The sequence below is a fragment of the Myzus persicae genome, unplaced genomic scaffold (genome assembly GCF_001856785.1).
Source record: "Myzus persicae strain clone G006 unplaced genomic scaffold, MPER_G0061.0, whole genome shotgun sequence".
NCBI lineage: Eukaryota > Metazoa > Arthropoda > Insecta > Hemiptera > Aphididae > Myzus > Myzus persicae.
Genome location: NW_019100802.1, coordinates 929,048 through 946,317, shown reverse-complemented (window position 1 = coordinate 946,317; position 17,270 = coordinate 929,048). Strand labels below are relative to the sequence as shown.

Below are 17,270 nucleotides of genomic sequence, written 5' to 3'. Positions count from 1 at the left end.
TTTATTCTCGAATCCGCCACTAAAATCTTCTCTTACATCCTTGCTCCTGGTGATATTGTTAATTATTGTGATTTGACTTTGGTGATTATTATTGCTACCTACCAATAGTATATTCTCTTGTCTGGTACAATTTAAAAAAATTATAATATTCTAAGTTTTAACTTTTAAAATTGCTTCTTCGCTCGTCTTGGCGATTGAAAATCTACTAATGGTCAAAATTTGTAGCACATATAACTACTTCAGATTTGTATAGTTTAGGGTAACATAATTTTTGAGGGAAACAAGAATCGAACTCGAAGTGCAGACTATATGATGAATAATTAGGTACGTCTATTAAAAATGCAGTTCGTGTTCAAACGTCTATTGGTAGGTATACTCTATTCCAAATAAGTCTTCAAAAATCACGCTTGCAGGTCCGCTCTAATTGGCTACAGACCTACAGTTTCGGTTACTCGGCGTGATGAGGCCGCTGGCAGATCACGTGGCACACTTGCGCGAAACCGGACTTCGTCGTACATTTTTCCAGACTTATTTGGAATAGAGCATAGTTAATAGTATAGCATAGCTATTATACAGATATGTAAAAGCATTTTCATGTGTAAACCAAGAAATAGTTTTAAAAATTAAAATTTTAACCATTACTTGAAAATTTAAATATTACGCGCTCATACACATACGTCTCTAGCTCACCTTAGGCCTGACTCGGCTGCGTGTATTGAAATTTGTTAATATTTTTCATTTCTTTTTTTTTCAGAAACTTGTTGAAGAACACGTACCTGCAGATAAGAATTAAGGGGATTCGATACCGACCATTTTTTTAGACTAAAACATCCAATCTTTTGTCCATCAGTCCGATGGACCAATAATGCGATAAGACTTTTAAAAACTGATTTGAATTCGTTATTATGTCTTCTTGCGATCGGCCACGTCACTTTTTCAAATTTCGGCCCCTAATCTTTATAATATGGATTTAGAAATTGTGAAACTTAAAAAAATGCAAGTTTTGATTACTCTGAATTAAAATTGTAAATTCAAAAAAGTGGCTAGGCCGATCTCAAGAAGACATAATAACGAATTCAAATCAGTTTTTAAAAGTCTTATCGTATCATTAGGTCCATCGGAATGATGGACAAAATATTGGATGTTTTAGTCGAAAAAACGGTCTATTTAATTTGCTCGCGCGCGCGACGATGTACACGTTGACATGTGTATGAGCGTGCGTGAGTCATAATAGAAATAGTGGTGGTGCGGGAGTCACTCACACTAATAATCAGTTACTACACACACGTAACCATGTCTTGCACGCAAGTACTATATAAATTGCCTATATTCAACTCCTTAAAACAGATCGGTATCGAATCCCCTTAAGTACATATAGGAACTCTATTCAGATTTCACACGCGTACAAAGGACGAAGTACTGATGGAAGCAATGTGTCTTGAGCAATTTACACTAAAAAACTCGACATTTAAAACTGTGTTTTGTAAATTTCCCAATACATACAACATATCATTTTTTTTTTATAAGCACTATATGCAAACTTGTTAGGTACTAAAACAAAAAAACGCATACCTTTGAACAATGAACTATTTTATTTTTGAATTGTTTGACAGATATTTTTTCAACATTTAATTGATATATTTATTAATTTTTTTTAATGGTTATAAATTATAATATGGATAGTTACTTATAGGATTCAAAATAATACCTTAGTGACAAGCATAAATGTATAAATTATATACATATAAATAGTCTTTATTTTCATAAACATAAACATTTATTTTTTCAACATATACTGTTATTGACGAATGCCGTTGTCCCTAATAGAACACATAAATTAAGTTTATTTATTAAATTCATTGTTAAAACTACACCAAAGTCAACAAGATAAGCTGGTTTAAATCACACCGGGTGAGCCTTAATCGACTAACTCTATTAGCTACAAACAACAGTATTCCTTTAAAAAATAAATTGTTATGTTTATGAAAATAAAGATTGTATTGTATTTTAGATATTACCAGGTGACTTTACCACGCTGGTCTGTGTCATAATATATACCACACATAGGTGATATTTGTATTTCTAATGACTCTCTTCGTCATGTTTGGGTTTGGTAATAGGATTTCATTGCCCCTCAAAGTATTATCATGGTTCAGTGCGCAACTGCACTTTCATTGATTATAAATTTATAATATAAAACAAGAAATTTATTGTAAATATTGAATATTTTATCCACTGTCTGGATAAATGACATTCTCAGATAATCAGACATTGGTGTTATATTTGAACAAATAACAAGATAAACAAAATTTTAATTTTTTTTCTACTTCTCCTGCTTTTAAAATAATCTCATTTGCAGCTTGGTAATGACAAAAAAAAAAAAACAAACCTATATTCAACACATACGATTATAATGAATATTACAAATGAATATACATAAAGAAATACTAAAAGTGAACAATATTGTATTATAATTACAGATTGGTTTTTAAATGAAATAATAATCGATTGCAGGACAAAATGTAGTTAATTATAGTTAACATAAAGCGCTTTCAAGTTTCAACTCTGTAATTTTTATGTAAAATATATTTAATTAAATGTTTAATGAACCTCGGATTTGTCGATTATAATATTCAATAAGCAAGGCAAGTAAAACATTATGTGATTACATATTTGTCATTGTCGTCTTAAAGGAATATTTGCCCCTTCCAGACATTTAAAGTAGGCATTATAAAATTATTTTATATTTGAATTAAAGATTTTTACATAAGAACTGCAAAGATGTTTTGAATATATCCTATAATATATTTGAACATAATTGAGATAAATACTAATATTAACGCATCATATTATATAGTCCAAAGTTAATTCAAACATAAAATATAAAAACGAATTATTATAGTGTTGTATTTATTTGAAAATTCGTGAGTGGTTACCCTAATCTAACGAAAACTGATATTACGCCACTTTATGACTTCTTACTTATTATTTAGTTAAGAACCGTTTAAATCAAAAATAATAATTTATAAAGAATAAATATAGAAAAATAAGGGGCAATAATATTATTATTATTAATAGAGAAGAGTGAAGACTGCCGTATATCCATTAATAATCTTTGAATATAAAAATGAATCCTTATTTCCCTTGGTCAAGGCATCACGAACGACTGGACCGATTTAGCTAATTCTTTTTTTCTTGTATTTGTTATTGTCAGGAGAAGGTTCTTATGTAAGAAAAAATTTAGAAAGTTACGCGGAAAATTAAAAAAAAATTAAAAATTGAATTCTTATATATTATTATAATGTAGTAATGTACAATCAACTGTTCTAAGAAACGTTCCCCTTTTAAATGAAAAACAAAAATATGCCTACGATACGCTAATGAAAGTAGTGAACGATGGAACTGGTGAATATTTTTTCTTAGAGGTTCCCGGTGGGTCTGGGAAAATGTTTTTAATATCGTTGATTTTGGGTACCTATATTGTTTTAGCTAACTATTTTTTCTAGCTGACCCAACAGACGTTGAATTGTCTTAATTATGAATATTGAATTCGAATTGGTATAATTAATAAAAAAAATATTACAAAAAAGTGTTTTAATCTTCAAACTCATATAATATTAATTCAAAATGAATAAATAAAAATAAATCCTTTATCTTATTTCTAATTCAAATGTTGTACCTACGTGACACGAGCACATATTCAACTCCAAATCCAATGATATCATCGCGAAATAGGCATAAATTCTCAGGGCATAAGGGTATAAGACATTTTGTAATCTGTACTTATTTAATAAGATATTTTGTAAAGTGTATTCATATTTTATTGTTAAGTTTCATATTTGACCATCTCGGATAATGCTAATTACAGTCCATATTTAGTCATTATATAAGTGGTTAAAACTTAAAAGTATGTTATGTAGGTAAATACTTTTTTTGAAAACTTGGTGAATTATATTTTATGATAATACATCTGACTTTAAATCTTTCGATGGTCCTCCCTTGTAAAATTTTTGGGGGTGGTACATTTTTATGCATTTATTTTTTGTATTTAGCCAGCTTGAAATTATTATTATAATTACATAAAATGTTCTGTGTATTTTATTGTTGATTTATAATTGAAAATTTAACCCAAAACTTACTATGGAATATTCTTTCCAATCCATTTTTATACAAAAGCGGAACGATTTTAATAATACGACATTACACGCCATTTTACATATTTTAGACAATACGCAGAATCCAGCTCGCTGTTGGCATGACGTATCTAGTTGTTATTTGTATACTTATATAACACAAAATCATAATATTTTACTCCATTTTTACGTATCTAGATATAAGTAGGTACTTCATCTTTAAGTGTTCTACGTATATTGTTCTAGTTGTATCAACGATAAATACTAGTGAGTAGTACTTCAAACGAGGCCAATCGAAATATTTATTTATTTTGACGCAGAGCGAGAATACACACCATGTGAACTCAGAAAAGCTGCTACGTAGAAGTTACGTAGAATGTTCGATGAAAACCTCAATGAATTATTTGATAATGAATTTATACACTTTCTCAGTTGATTATAGACATGGGAGGGCCGGAGTCGGCAGTCTAAGGGAGCCACTACTTGTGTTTCTAGCAGTGTTACGACTTAGAGTATGACGATCGGAACTGGTAGGCGTAGCGAGAGACTACTATTGACTTGTCATACTTTATTAATATAAACTATATTATTATGTGCTGTTCTTGACTCATTAAAATACGTAGAATCTTATAAAAAAATCAAAATTCGTTAAAGGAGCGATGAACGGTGGTAACCCAAACGTTGTGCGTCGCAAACTTTCGAAGGATATTACTTATACTAAAATAATGATTTTTTGCAAAAAATTTTTCTTGGACTATAGTTCTACTTAACTCATCGAAATACATGTTTCAAAAAAAATTATGAAAAATGAGTGGTATCTAAAGTGAAATTGTTCCTTCATTTAAAACACATACAACAAAAGTCTTATAATTTTATTAAGGTATTTATAGTTTTTTATCGAACATAAAAAATATACACAGTAAGTTTAAATTCAATGATCTGTATGCTGAACTTTAATGACACGCTCAAGAATAGTTGGAGAAGAGAATTTATGATGGTTAAGTCTTCTGAACCAGCTTTTTCAAACCTATATTGGGTCGCAAAGTATTTTTGATAGGTCATATTTCGTACATATTAACAAACAAAATATCTTGATAAAATAAAATAAAATAAATATATAAAAATAATTTTAGCCGTGAATGAATTAAGTTATCTTTTAGTTGATAATTTTAGGACATAATATATATCCAATATGAATATCCATTATTTATTTTATCGTAACTTTTGTATTTGCTTTTGTATTTTTTCATTACGATGCTGGGAAATGTGTTGTCTTATCGGTAAACGTACTAATGATTGTCGATGGTATCATTATTGTGTCAATGTACTCAGTGCTCGTACATAGTCATAAATACTCATATGTCGATTGTGCTTACAGTCAAGCTTGTGTACCTAGTACATCGAGCCTACTAGAGTTCAAACTAAAATAATTTAATTATGATATTATGCAAATTTGCATTTTCTTTTTATATCGAAGTATATCTAAATTGTTTTATTCAAAAATAATCTTTACATTTAACAGAATTAAGTATTCACTATTCAGTATTCAGCTATACCTAGTAAGATTTTTCAACTAAACCAACCGATTTCAAGTACATTTTAATAATTTTATCGGTTAAGAAAGGTTACATGCTTTATAATATTATATTATTTTCATTTAAGTAAGTTCTTTTTTTAATTGTGGTCTAATTAATTTGAACTCCAGCTATGACAATTAAGAATTTTTTACTAAACCAGTAAAGTTTGACATTATTAATATTGTAAGTAAAAAGTTACTTCACATGTTATAAAATAATTTTGTTGTATTTGTAGTAAGATCTGTTATTAATTATGGTCAAATTAACTCAAATTTTATTATGACCCGGATTTTTAGTTGTAATTTTAGAAATACTATTCTAAATAAACCGTGTTAACTTTTCAAGTAGCAACTCAGGGTTACATTGCATTTTTTATTTGAAAATCCCACTGTGATAGATATTTTTTTTGAACCCTAAGTATAACTAAACTATTAATAAATAACATAAATTCTGCTGTTATAATTGTTGCGGTTATAAAATATAGTATTCATAATATATGGTCATATTAGATACATAAATTTAAAAAAGAAATAAAAACGCCAATAAGACATAAATAACTAGGTACCTAACGACTTAAATTTATTTATTTCGTGTTAACTAAGAGCTATTGAACAGCTATAAAATTAAATCATATTTTGGTATATAATTGTACGAGTATTTTGATTATAATCTAATTTTTCTTAATAAAAGCAAATTCATTTTCATCACTCAAAAAGCTTGATTTTCAAATGGTAGTTTTTATATTATTTTTTTTCCTGGTACATCCGCATTTGATTGCAAGACTGCAATTTCTTATTAATACTGTAGATTTTGTATGCATTTTTTTACGTACATAATAATATGTAAATATTAAGACATGATGTATCCAAATATTGTTTATATTTGGCGTGAAACAATTCGCAACCTTCGTTAGTTCTTTGAATTCTGTAACTTTTTTCATCCCATATTTTTGTGGAAAACCAGAATCTTTTGATAAGTACCCATATGGTTTTTAAGTAAATTATCACAAAACTGAATTATTTTGTTCGTAATTTAGTTGAATCACAGATAGGTAACTAAAAGAAACAATCTCCTACTGCAGTAATGATAACTAAAAAATTAAAATTAGATATTGACCTATTTTTTTTATAAACGGTTGATATCAGGATGCTATTATTATTAATCCATATTTGTAAATTTTTGACATCACAATTGTCTTAGTTGAAATATAATTATAATGGCCTTTGATTAATAAAATGAACACACAAATTCAAATTTAAATAGCGATCTATATTGATTGCCTATTCAAAATCAATAAAAATGTCAAATTAGAGATTTTAAATTTACAATGTTAGTTCAGTTGTTAAATATTTATGGAAAAGTTACCTTTTAATCATTATGATATATTGGTAATATTATACAAAAAAAAAAAAAATTAAAATATTTTCTGAATGATTATAGTCGGGTAATATTTAATGTGAGGTATTATCGATGGTGATATTAGTTCATTATTTTTTAAAAGTGAGTAATAATTATAAAATTATGTGTATGCCAATGTGGCCAATATTCAATTTCACGTTCAAATTTTTACCAAAGTTATACAATCAACCAAAAACAACAATTTTAACTATTTTTTTACAATTCAAAAACTATTATTCGTCTGGACTCGACATTTTTACCATTACGTATGTACCTGTATTATTATTTTCTATACACGATGATATCTTCAAAATGTTCATTTTAAGCTATTGCCTATTAATACAGTTGAACATATTATAAACAATAAATACATACGTGATACCATGAAATTTAATACTATTATATGTATGGTATTTGTTTTTGGCAAAAATTAGCACCTAGTTTAACTTATCTAATATTATGAGTACCTAATAAAATAGATTACTGATGGTATTATAAATATTATGTACCTAATATATTAAACTCGGCTGACAGATGACTATTTCCTCCAGAGTCGTTTTTCGTGTACAGTGAATAACCATCGAATTCAAATCATCATACTATATATATTTAACATATCAATTACAGTGGCCTATAAATTACCACAAGATACACGACTAACCAACTGTACAGCATAACGGATTTCTTTTCCATGACATTAGTCCATCTGGACTTGATTATAATATTGATACGAAAACGGAGTAGGTAAACACACGTTACACTCTCTGCATGCGCTGCTCTTATTACCATCGGTTAGGGACGTCTTATTGTAGAATACTGGGGGCTATTTGGGAAATTATTTTGCTGGGCCTACTTGGTGGGCGTTAAGTGTTACTTTGGGGTCTTCTAGACAGTCAATTTTACATCTATTGATGAATCAGAATCATTGGATGAAAATATGAACTATGGACCCGATAATTTATTTTTTCAACAGACTCACTTTCAATATGCAGATGTCAGTGTCACACAGCACGAACTACGTTCAAGCCACCCCTGCCATCGGTAGGTGATTTTATAATCGATAAATAATTATCATTGCCTGTGCGTCGTCCGTATAATATATTATAAACAGTCGCTTGGCAAGATGCTTTTTAGCCATACTTTAATTGTGATGATGACTCAGCTTCGAGTTCTCACAAGAAACAGTTGATTAGAGTGGCAACATTTTAGGCGAGGCAAATTTTCCGGAAACATCTATTTATATACAATTATAGCTATATATTATGGTGACAAAACGTTGTTATTGTCAATTATATTTTATTTTGTGGTTCTATTGCTTACAAAGAATGTTATAAATTGTATTTTAATGTTGTATTAAATTTAAAATAATAACGAATAATATAATTGACAATATATTCCTTTATTAAAAAAAAAAGTTTTAAAAGGTATCCACGCCTATTAAACAATTGTAACATTTTTTGTGCTTGGATGGGTACAAAAATGTGGATCTCTGTGATAAAATGATTCGTTAAGCCATTGCTTATGTACATAATTAGTAATTACTAATTACCTATATATAACATATTAATTTATATTATGTACTATAATTGCCTTGTTTGCGATTCACGATCTAAGTGATTTATGTACGCTATGTATTTACGATTGTTTCAGGTGTTCCGATGAGGTGGAATTTTCAACAGCCTAGGTCCTGTTTTTGGTTGTTCATCATTATGACGTGCGTGTCATGCTTCATGGTCATGTGTATCTCCATTTTAGGTGAATTATTCAATCATTATATTATGTTGTGATAAAATTATCTGTATTAATTATAATTAGGAACTACTTATACTCATACCTTCTATAATCTATAATTTACACTATCACCTGACCTTGAAGAATTCATTGTCGGTTCGGCTGTTTTTCTTTAGATTTCAGTATTCAACATAAACATTAACCACCTAATATTCCTTAATTTTTAGCTATTAGATACTGCACTCCGATGCATGTATAGCGTTATATTTTAAAGTATAAAAAAGTGTTTAAAAAGTTTAAATCTATGAGTTTCTATAGAATCAAGTTGTTTCTAGTCAAGATCAGATCTGGATGGGAAATTTTACCATGGTAGATGGTATGGTATACTTCACCCAGGAGCATGTCTGGTTTTGTCACCTCTGGTCAACATTTCGCGATCAGTGTATTTCTGTTTAACTCAGTGTATCAGTACATAGGTATTGAGTAAATCAGAAGTTCTTCATTCTATTAACAGACTTAATATAATTGTATATCAAATACATAACTAAAGTTCGGATTTTGTAGCTCTATAAAACAAGCAATATACAATTTTACTTTAAATTCTACTTGCCATGTTGCATTAAATGATTAATAGTTGTAAATTTTGGAATAAAAAATATAGCCGGCTGTGGTGATCTCATAAAATATTTTTCTATGTTTAGATATTTTATAATGTGCATTGTGCATACAATTTCTTATCCTATAGTTATATCGATTAAATTAAACAAATAACGGCATAAAATCAATTGAGACCATAAGAACACATAATTTGATAAAAAAAAATAAATATTGATCTTTCAAAAAAGTTACTGAACACAAAAAAAAAAACTGAAGTAAAAAAAGTGGGTGACCAAAAAACCAAAAACAGCATAAAATTATTATTTCTACAAAGCAAAATAAAACTTACGCATAACACACACATACATTTTTAATTGTTTTAATTAAGCACACAGTTGAGTTGTGCAATATTCTATTATAACGATAAACGCGGTATCAATATTTATAAATCATACCTTCCTAATTATCTGTAGAAAACCAAGCTACACCTATTTATATTTTTAGTACACGGAAAGAAAACAGTAGATATCAACTATGATACTGTTAAAACGGTTAACCTGACTACAAAATCAGGTTGATTTTTCAACTAAAGAAAATGTTAATTATTTCATAACTTATGATCGAGCTAAATAAATGGAATATCAGGTCAGACATTGGTATGGGCCAGTATACTGACAGTTTAGAAATTATAATTTCTTTAAGCGATTTAACATGCATTTGTTTTGAGCGGGAAACAACATTATCCCTAGATTCCCTCTGCATTCACCCACGGATAATATAATATATATATACCTAGTCAATTGTACTAAATTCTATGGTTGACACCACTGTATTGTATATGTTAATTGATAATAGCTATAATAATTAATAACAATCATTTTGAAATTTATAATAGCTGTTATAACTATTCAATATTTATTCATAAACCATTTTATATAGTATATACTAGTGTAACCTACTATACAATAAGTTTATGTAACTACATTTATTCAACTCATTGATATTTTCGTTATCTCGGCTAAACACATAAGCTTATGTGTTACGTAAATAAATATTTCACGCCAACTGGCAACTAATAATTATACTATCATAACCAAATAATATTTTTCCCGTGATGTATACATCGTTACTGGTGCAGCGTATAGGCGCGCACAATTATAATTAACTGAGCAAACATCATATATTATATTGCACACAGAACAAATAAATAATTAATTGTCATCTGCCGGGTACGATATTTCGATATTTGACAATGTGCAATTTAATGGCACAAATATAATAGGTGAATAAGTAATATCATAATATTACACACAACACATACCTATTACACTGATTTTTGTGGATAGGTATAACGTGTTATAATAGATTTGATATTCGTATCATAATTCATAATACCTAGTAATGAACTAGATAATGTTGGTTAATTATTACCGATTATTATAAGTTATAACACATATGTACAAGCATGAAGTATGCATCGTACATTTAACATCCAACGTATTTCAAACCTTACAACATGATAACATATAATATGATACATCCATGCAAATGTTGGTGGAAGACTCAGATCACAGATTATGTATAATGTATATTATAATTTATATTACAGCATCTAAATTTAATTTCATCTTAGAAAGCAAAATGTTATTCTAGGCGTTTCGATACACATAACTCGAATTTAGGGTGAATAGTTTATGAGTTTTAACTTATAAGTACCTATTCAAAGTTAAGATAAGCGGAGTAGTGGACCATAATTTTACGGGATAACCACGTTCCACTTCACTCAATTCATATAAACTTTAAATACTTATAACTCATAAACTACTACCCCTAAATTCAATTTTTGTGATTCGAAATACTTACTTAGAAAAACATTCTGCTTTGAAATATGAAATTAAAACTGGATGTGATCATTCAAAAAAGTAAAATACTTAAAAATGTTGTTTCTTAATGACTAGCAGAAACCGAGTAAACAATTGTTTTTCTTAAACATTTAAACTTTTTGAAATAATGAGTGTTCAATGATAAAAGAATCACCCGGTATACTTAAATATATGCTTATACCATTATTCTTTGGTATTATATAATAATATATTATCATTTAATTAAAAAATAGACTATACATTCAGTGGTTATATTAACTATTAATTGTTATGTAAATATTGAAGTTAATCTTACTAATTTATTAGGTTAAACAACTTGAATGAGAAATATTTGTGTGGTTGTATTTTTTAGCTGGACATACTTTTGTGTTAGTTGAGTTGTAATAGTAGGTAGGTATATATATATCGGTGACGAAATTTATTCTTGTAAAGTTATAGTTTCTGAATAAACAATAGATGAATGGGAATATTGGCTTGAATTTGAAGATTCATTTGAGTATGGTCAAACGCTGCTGGGTCATTGAGATTAATGCTATTTGTGTAAAGGTGGTTGGGTAAGAAGAAAATTATTTTAGAGTGACGGCATCTGTAGGCGTGGTGATTGGGGAAAAGATTTTTGAGTACTTCTTTGTGTTGATCACGTTTTCGATGTAATGGTATAAAATGTTTAGGTATACTATATAATATAGTTTAGATATCCATGTACAAAATACAAAAACCTATACAATAATAAATTGTGATTTAGCTTCTTGTTGTAAAAAGTTTACGATATAAAAAAAAAAGTTTTTAACATACGTTCCGTAAAAGGGCGTGCTATGCCAGGGTTAACAACTTTGGATATTATTTGAATGTTAACATATTATTTTATTGTATTTTATCAATAATTTTTTGTTTTTGTATTTTTGCATTTTCATTCGAATTATTGATTTCCATAATTGCTTGAATGGTATAGGTACTAGATATTCATACGATCACAGTCCGGGGACAACGTTTTCTATGAAGGAAATGGAAATGCTCATTGAAAGCTTAACCAGATTAAATGAACTGAATGACAAAGACACCAAGAAAGAAATCAAGCTTTTCGGCCCGATTCTCGAAGAAATCGTTAAGTCGATGAACGTTTCCATTTCTAAACAATTGCAATCCTTAACGGCTGCTAATAAACTTGTGGAATTGGTCAGGTCACCGATGACACACCTTGATAAGTTTACATTTTTACCCCAACTGTGGTCTCATGAGGAGTTTTTGAGGCCAGTGATATTACATTCTGGTGGCAGAAAAGCAGGTAATTTATTTGTTTAAATACACACAGTGGATGACTGTGAATGGTGTACAGGAAAAATTACAATAATAATCTAAGACCTTGTTAATATTTTATAGGTTTAAAATGTATTTTAATATTTTAGTGTCTGTGGTGTATGGAATGCCTACTGTTCGTCGCTCAAAAGAAAATTACTTGATACCTACATTAATTAACATCGTAAGCAACATGAATCAAACTGAACGGGAAGATTCGTTAATAGTAGTGATGATTGGCGAAGTAATGTATACTTATGATTACTCAAAATAAAATATGTTACCGATCGATTAATATTTGTATCGGACGTGTTATAATTGTTACAGACCGATCACGAATACACGCAACAAGTTACTGCGGAAATCAAAAATCGGTTATTATTTCCCATTACCTAAGATGCCGATTGCAAATTGAGAATTTATATTATTATTGTTCACTATTTGACTTCAGGCTACCAGAAGCAGTGAACTCGGGTCTCGTGGACATAATTTGTCCGACCACGGAATATTATCCAGATTTCAGCAAACTTCGCAAGACGCTCGGTGATCATATGAATCGGGTCAGCTGGAGGAGCAAACAAAATTTGGATTATGCTTTCTTAATGATGTATTGCCAACCAAAAGGGTCGTTTTATGTTCAAATGGAAGACGACATAATCGCGAAACCACAGTTTCACACTATTATGAAAAATACAGCTTTGCAGATGATAGCTGACGGACAAGAGTGGTTCTTATTAGACTTTGGGGAACTTGGTTTTATCGGTATAATCATTTAAAAAAATACTAATTCACGATAGTGGTACAATGCACATTTTTATTTAGGCAAAATAATTAGATGTTCGGATCTACCGTGGGTAATTCAGTACTTCATTATGTTTTATAACGATCAACCAGGGGATTGGTTGCTGGACGGAATAGTAGAGGCAAAAGCTTGTGGTATTGATAAAGTAAGTAAATTATTTATAATAGGCATTAAAGCATTATGATTGATGATACATTTATATTTATCATATATTAGCTAAGCCTAAGCGCAGAATTTCTTCACAGATAATTTATAAAATAGATACACCCAAAAAACCTAAAATAAAACCAATAACTGTTCATTAACAAGTCAATACCTACATGCACTATAAGACAACAGTGGTTAGGTTTGACTCCTCTCCTCTCTTGCGCACAAGCCTGATACTAATTGTGTAACTTGACTTAATCCAAAAAATAAAAAAAAGCAGTGCTATATCGATATATCTCATTTTTAGCAGTTCACGAACAAAATAATCGGCATCGGTTAACTCCGTCTTGTGAACTAATTCCACCGAGATGGGCCAACTGCCTTTAGCGGATTGGATATAGACATATAAAACACTTGGTATACTTTTGGATGTGGTGTATGTACTTTCTAAAAACCCGAATTAATGTTAGTCATAATCCGTTGAGTAGTTTTCGAGTCTATAAGCAAAGAAACATAGACAAATCACATTTTGATGAACATTTGAATAACAAACAATAAATTAAATATTATATTATTTTATTAAAAAAGAAACCTGAACAACACATGCTTTGGGTTGGTAATCTATACTAATTTTTTCAAAATTTTATTTCTGTAACTAATGGCCACAACCCTAGAAAAAGATATTTGATTTTTTGTAAGTAAAAAATAAATACATTCGTGTGCTACTCTAAAGAAACTTATAAGCCTAGGGGTCCAAAAACGAATCCATGAACAGGCCCAAAAAACTGTGTCAGAAAATTAAAAAATTTACGTATTCTCAGACAAGATTGCCACGTATAATATAACTAACGTTTCAAGTATTGAACTCTAGATAATTGTTGAAACGTATCTATATGGTTTATATTAATTAATATTTGATTTTTTTATCAAAATTAAAAAAGTTCATAGATGGGTCCGTTTTGTTGTATCGTTGTACAAGTTTTTTAGTTTTCAAATGTGCCAACTAGATTCACTTTCCTATCAGAAGAGATGAGGCGGTAGGAAACTGGAGCATATTTACCACCACAAAAGTGTTAATGACTGACAAAAAGAAAACACATCATTGTAAAATCAATACAAAATATACAATATAATATTAACTCCGTACCTTCATTACTTGCTACTCAAAGATTGTAGTAGCTAAGAAATAAGATATATTAAGTATAATAATAATATACCTTTACCTTCATATTCATATTTATATTTCAAATAATCTAATTTAAAATTCTTAATTTTCGAACCATACAAAACAAAATTCATACGTATCATTATTATAACAGTTTTTAAGCTACTTTATTAGTTAATATTGAATTTTAATTATAGATAAATTGTCGACAACTAAAAGACAATTTATGGGTGAAATCAAATCAAACTGTTTTTCAACATATTGGTAACTGGTCATCTTTGGCAGGCAAAATTCAACGTATGAAGGTAAAGCTATAATTTTTTACCTACATGAATATACTACAATTTATATGTATAGGTAACAAATGTATACTTTTTGTCATAAAGGCTAAAAATTTTTGATAAAAGCAAATTATAAAAAGAAAATAATTTGTATTACACAAATTTAATTAGAAGATAATGAACCATGATGAAGTACAGGTGGTAATACCTGTAGCAAAAATCAAGAATAACTCATATAAAGACGATGGTTAGGAATCGTCTGTGATTGCTGGAGTGAAATAGTTTATTAAGAACATGTTATAACATTAATTAATTTGTATTTAAGTTATAAGCTTTGTTAATGTAATTACTAGTTAATATTATTAAAAAATTTTTTTTAGAGAAATGTTTGTTATTTACGAGAAATAATGGCGTGCTACTTAATTTGCATACTTATTGCATTTATTTCCAATCTATTTATGCTAAAAATAAACATTGACACCTGAGATAAAAAACATGATATGACAAATAACAATGTATAATATGTAATTACGTACCTAATATGTATAGGAAAACAGGTGGATGATTCTCTATTATGTTATAAGTGGGTCACTATAATGGATGGTGTTAAATTTGAATTCAATGTTTGGTATAACTACTCTATGGTATGATCGCAGGGCGCAGATACATGAAACTATCACTGAAGCTTTTATTATTAGCATTTTCTATAAAATACAATATTTAAAAATATTTTGACTTGTATTGAACTGTGTGTGGATATTTTCGGTTTTAAGTTTTTTTTAGTTTTTTTTTCTCCAAGTGCCAATAAAATTTTGTTTGTTGGGTCAAAAAGTGTGAAAATTTAACACAAAGCTCTTGATATATTATTACAATAGCAGTTGAAAAAATATTAAAATACATAGGCACGATTTTGTTTTATAAGCGTAAAAAGTTAAATCCTTGATAAAATTTATCAAATTGAAAATGTACAAATTATTTTGTAGTTGAAGATTTACAAAATGTTTAAATTTTATAGCAAAGGCTCGACAATTCAAAACAAAGTTGCACGCAAGTAACCAAAAAAAAAAAAAAATATATAATAACACAATATTTTTGTATACTTATTTTATGTTCAAATTTTCAGGAAATTAGATATAATTAAATAAGGAAGAATAATGGTTTAAGTTATTTTGTTGTAATTTAAAAATTATTCGTGGGTTCTAAACATTTTTGGTGCATGTTATTGTATAGTAAAAAATATTTTATACACACATTGTCTTTTCAAATGTAATTTTTTTGCCAAAAATGAATTTAATATACCGTAGTACTAATGCTTATTAGTAAAAAATTACTTTAATCACAATAATATCATCGATGATACTAAATTAAATTATTATTAATTACTAAGTAATATTATAGGCTGACTATAGTCTTTGCTCAGAATCGTTTTTCGTTTATAATGATTTTATAGCATTGAAATAAAATTTAACACTATCTATACAGTGACCCCCTTGTAACCTTTATTATTATACAGCAGAGCGACATTCACTTACCGTTTTTTGTAAATTGTAGATAATTAAAAAAAACGACCTATAGCATAATATGTATAACGTGTATAATGTTTTATTATTTAATATTTACCTATTGAGTTTCTATACAAATAGTGAAAATAAAAGTTGATCACATTATTTTTGGTTAAGAACCTATCGAAATTCTTTAAATTCATAATATATATAATTTTTAGATATACATATCATTATTATCTTAACGTGAAATATTATGCTTAGAATATACTTATAAATTTAGTTCTAGTATAGCCTAATATAATAAATATTAGTACACCAAGATAATATCATGGAAATAGTGTGACTAGTCTTCATTTTTGAATGGAAATCATAAAAATGATACGTACCTACTGACGCTATTATTTGAAATTTGATTTGATCAAACGCCTGCGAAGTGCAAATAAATAGAATTCGAAGTAGTACCATTGATGTTTATTTTTAATATAATCATATATTATTAATTTATAAAGTTGTATGAGCACAATGTTCTGTGTTCGGTTCTAAGTTTTAACTTCAATATATTTAAGTAAAATATCTATAAATATTTTGTCATTTGTGATCGAGTTACACACAAAAACGGTAAAGCACTTTCAGGAATTATTCGACCACTAATCAAAATATATTTACTCAACCCTTTGAGTGCTATAGACGCATATATACGTCTTTGCTTTTAAAAACTCAACAGAAGTTGTAATCAATACTACATTGTTGAATGA

General features: G+C 28.5%; 1 protein-coding gene across 9 annotated transcripts; it reads left to right on the top strand.

Moving 5' to 3' along the window:
• Positions 1 to 4,619: 4,619 nt before the first annotated feature.
• Positions 4,620 to 15,840, top strand: LOC111043167 (alpha-1,3-mannosyl-glycoprotein 4-beta-N-acetylglucosaminyltransferase B-like). Of its 9 annotated transcripts, none has more exons than XM_022328050.1 (10): positions 4,620 to 5,013; positions 8,082 to 8,149; positions 8,759 to 8,863; positions 12,272 to 12,604; positions 12,726 to 12,859; positions 12,943 to 12,989; positions 13,067 to 13,377; positions 13,438 to 13,562; positions 14,927 to 15,034; positions 15,116 to 15,840. In XM_022328050.1, exons 2-10 carry the CDS (start codon positions 8,095 to 8,097, stop codon positions 15,128 to 15,130), a joined length of 1,233 nt encoding a protein of 410 aa, XP_022183742.1. In that variant the 5' UTR covers positions 4,620 to 5,013; positions 8,082 to 8,094; the 3' UTR covers positions 15,131 to 15,840. The 9 variants fall into 9 exon arrangements, with proteins under 9 accessions (XP_022183742.1, XP_022183748.1, XP_022183744.1 ...); XM_022328052.1 differs by lacking the exon at positions 4,620 to 5,013 and adding an exon at positions 5,047 to 5,692; XM_022328049.1 differs by lacking the exon at positions 4,620 to 5,013 and adding an exon at positions 5,047 to 5,893.
• The last annotated feature ends 1,430 nt before the right edge of the window (positions 15,841 to 17,270 follow it).